Source organism: Nanorana parkeri, unplaced genomic scaffold (genome assembly GCF_000935625.1).
Source record: "Nanorana parkeri isolate BGI_ZX_2015 unplaced genomic scaffold, ASM93562v1 scaffold5294, whole genome shotgun sequence".
In the NCBI taxonomy this organism is placed as follows: Eukaryota; Metazoa; Chordata; class Amphibia; order Anura; family Dicroglossidae; genus Nanorana; species Nanorana parkeri.
Window position 1 is genome coordinate 1 of NW_017311554.1, and position 2,538 is coordinate 2,538.

At 60.0% G+C, this 2,538-nt stretch overlaps 1 protein-coding gene across 1 annotated transcript in view; it reads left to right on the forward strand.

Moving 5' to 3' along the window:
- Positions 1-1,950: 1,950 nt before the first annotated feature.
- LOC108804127 (early nodulin-75-like) overlaps positions 1,951-2,538 on the forward strand; it is a 2,585-nt gene continuing 1,997 nt past the window's right edge. Inside the window, exon 1 of the mRNA XM_018575890.1 lies at positions 1,951-2,508. Within this exon, the coding sequence (XP_018431392.1) occupies positions 1,951-2,508 (558 nt within the window). The remainder of the gene's footprint in view (positions 2,509-2,538) is intronic.

The following is a 2,538-nucleotide window of genomic DNA, read 5'->3' on the forward strand; positions in this document are numbered from 1 at the left end:
ACACACACACACACACAGAGCAGATGACGGGGGAGGAGATCCCACAAGAATTGAATATGAGATCCCTCAGACATGAGCTGTCCCGATTGGCTGGCTGTGCAGGATCTCCCCCTGGTCACATGACCTCATACTCACCACTCCGTGTACTAGGAACTCAAACAATTTACTCTTGGTGGCTCTGCGAGCTCCTCCTCCTGCGGCTTCCTCAGCTGCCATGTCCAGGATGCCCCTCCCCCTCCCCTCCCCCAGGTCCCTACACAGTGACAACAGACGTCAGTAGGGAGCGGCCTACTGCGAGTACAGTCAGTAGGGAGCGGCCTCCTGGGAGTACAGTCAGTAGGGAGCGGTCTCCTGTGAGTACAGGCAGTATGGAGCGGTCTCCTGGGAGTACAGGCAGTAGGGAGCGGTCTCCTGGGAGTACAGGCAGTAGGGAGCAGTCTCCTGGGAGTACAGGCAGTAGGGAGCAGTCTCCTGGGAGTACAGGCAGTAGGGAGCAGTCTCCTGGGAGGACAGGCAGTAGGGAGCAGTCTCCTGGGAGGACAGGCAGTAGGGAGCGGTCTCCTGGAGTACAGGCAGTAGGGAGCGGTCTCCTGGGAGGACAGGCAGTAGGGAACGGTCTCCTGGGAGGACAGGCAGTAGGGAGTAGTCTCCTGGAGTACAGACAGTAGGGAGCAGTCTCCTGGGAGTACAGGCAGTAGGGAGCAGTCTCCTGGGAGGACAGGCAGTAGGGAGCGGTCTCCTGGAGTACAGGCAGTAGGGAGCGTTCTCCTGGGAGGACAGGCAGTAGGGAGCAGTCTCCTGGGAGGACAGGCAGTAGGGAGTGGTCTCCTGGAGTACAGGCAGTAGGGAGCGGTCTCCTGGGAGGACAGGCAGTAGGGAACGGTCTCCTGGGAGGACAGGCAGTAGGGAGTAGTCTCCTGGAGTACAGACAGTAGGGAGCAGTCTCCTGGGAGTACAGGCAGTAGGGAGCAGTCTCCTGGGAGGACAGGCAGTAGGGAGCGGTCTCCTGGAGTACAGGCAGTAGGGAGCGTTCTCCTGGGAGGACAGGCAGTAGGGAGCGTTCTCCTGGGAGGACAGGCAGTAGGGAGCAGTCTCCTGGGAGTACAGGCAGTAGGGAGCAGTCTCCTGGGAGTACAGGCAGTAGGGAGCAGTCTCCTGAATGTTTCAGGTTTGTTGCTCTTTGTTTTCAGTAGTTGAACGATCCGTCCGGCGTCTTATCTCCCTCCTCCCCTGTGCGGTCTGTCTCTTCTAGTCCTCGGTGTCTCTGTGTCTGGGGGTCCCCGAGGGCTGCGCTGAGGGCCCACGCTCCCCCCTCCAGCTGCTGAATTCCTTCCACTGATAAGCCCGGAATAGAAGCCGAGCCTCCGAGTGTCCCCGCAGCTGTCCCCGTCTGTCTGCCGTCCAGCTGTCCCCGTCCTTCCTCCTCCATGCTGTCCCCGTCCTTCCTCCTCCATGCTGTCCCCGTCCTTCCTCCTCCATGCTGTCCCCGTCCTTCCTCCTCCATGCTGTCCCCGTCCTTCCTCCTCCATGCTGTTTCCGTCCCTATTCCTCCATGCTGTCCCCGTCCTTCCTCCTCCATGCTGTCCCCGTCCTTCCTCCTCCATGCTGTCCCCGTCCTTCCTCCTCCATGCTGTCCCCGTCCTTCCTCCTCCATGCTGTCCCCGTCCTTCCTCCTCCATGCTGTCCCCGTCCTCCTCCATGCTGTCCCCGTCCTCCTCAATGCTGTCCCTGTCCTTCCTCCTCCATGCTGTCCCTGTCCTTCCTCCTCCATGCTGTCCTCCATATTGAGGGCCGATCCGTCACACTGGGTCTCTATGGTATGACACACGCCAGGAAGGTCTGTCTGGGTGTTACGTGTACATATAACATACATGTTCTGGTCTGTAGTCAGTCACATGGCCCCTCCATCGGGCTCTTCACTGGCCACCTGCTGATTCCGCACAGACTCCAATGACCCTTCCACAGGAGATCCCACCAGAGGTGACCAGTCCACAGGAGATCCCACCAGAGGTGACCAGTCCACAGGAGATCCCACCAGAGGTGACCAGTCCACAGGAGATCCCACCAGAGGTGACCCTTCCACAGGAGATCCCACCAGAGGTGACCCTTCCACAGGAGATCCCACCAGAGGTGACCAGTCTACCGGAGAGCCCACCAGAGGCGACCCTTCCACACGAGATCCCACCAGAGGTGACCCTTCCACACGAGATCCCACCAGAGGTGACCAGTCCACAGGGAATCCCACCAGAGGTGACCAGTCTACAGGAGATCCCACCAGAGGTGACCCTTCCACAGGAGATCCCACCAGAGGTGACCCTTCCACAGGAGATCGCACCAGAGGTGACCAGTCCACCAGAGGTGACCCTTCCACACGAGATCCCACCAGAGGTGACCCATCCGCAGGAGATCCCACCAGAGGTGACCCTTCAGCAGGAGATCCCACCAGAGGTGACCCTTCAACAGGAGATCCCACCAGAGGTGACCCTTCCACAGGAGATCCCACCAGAGGTGACCCTTCCACAGGAGATCCCACCAGAG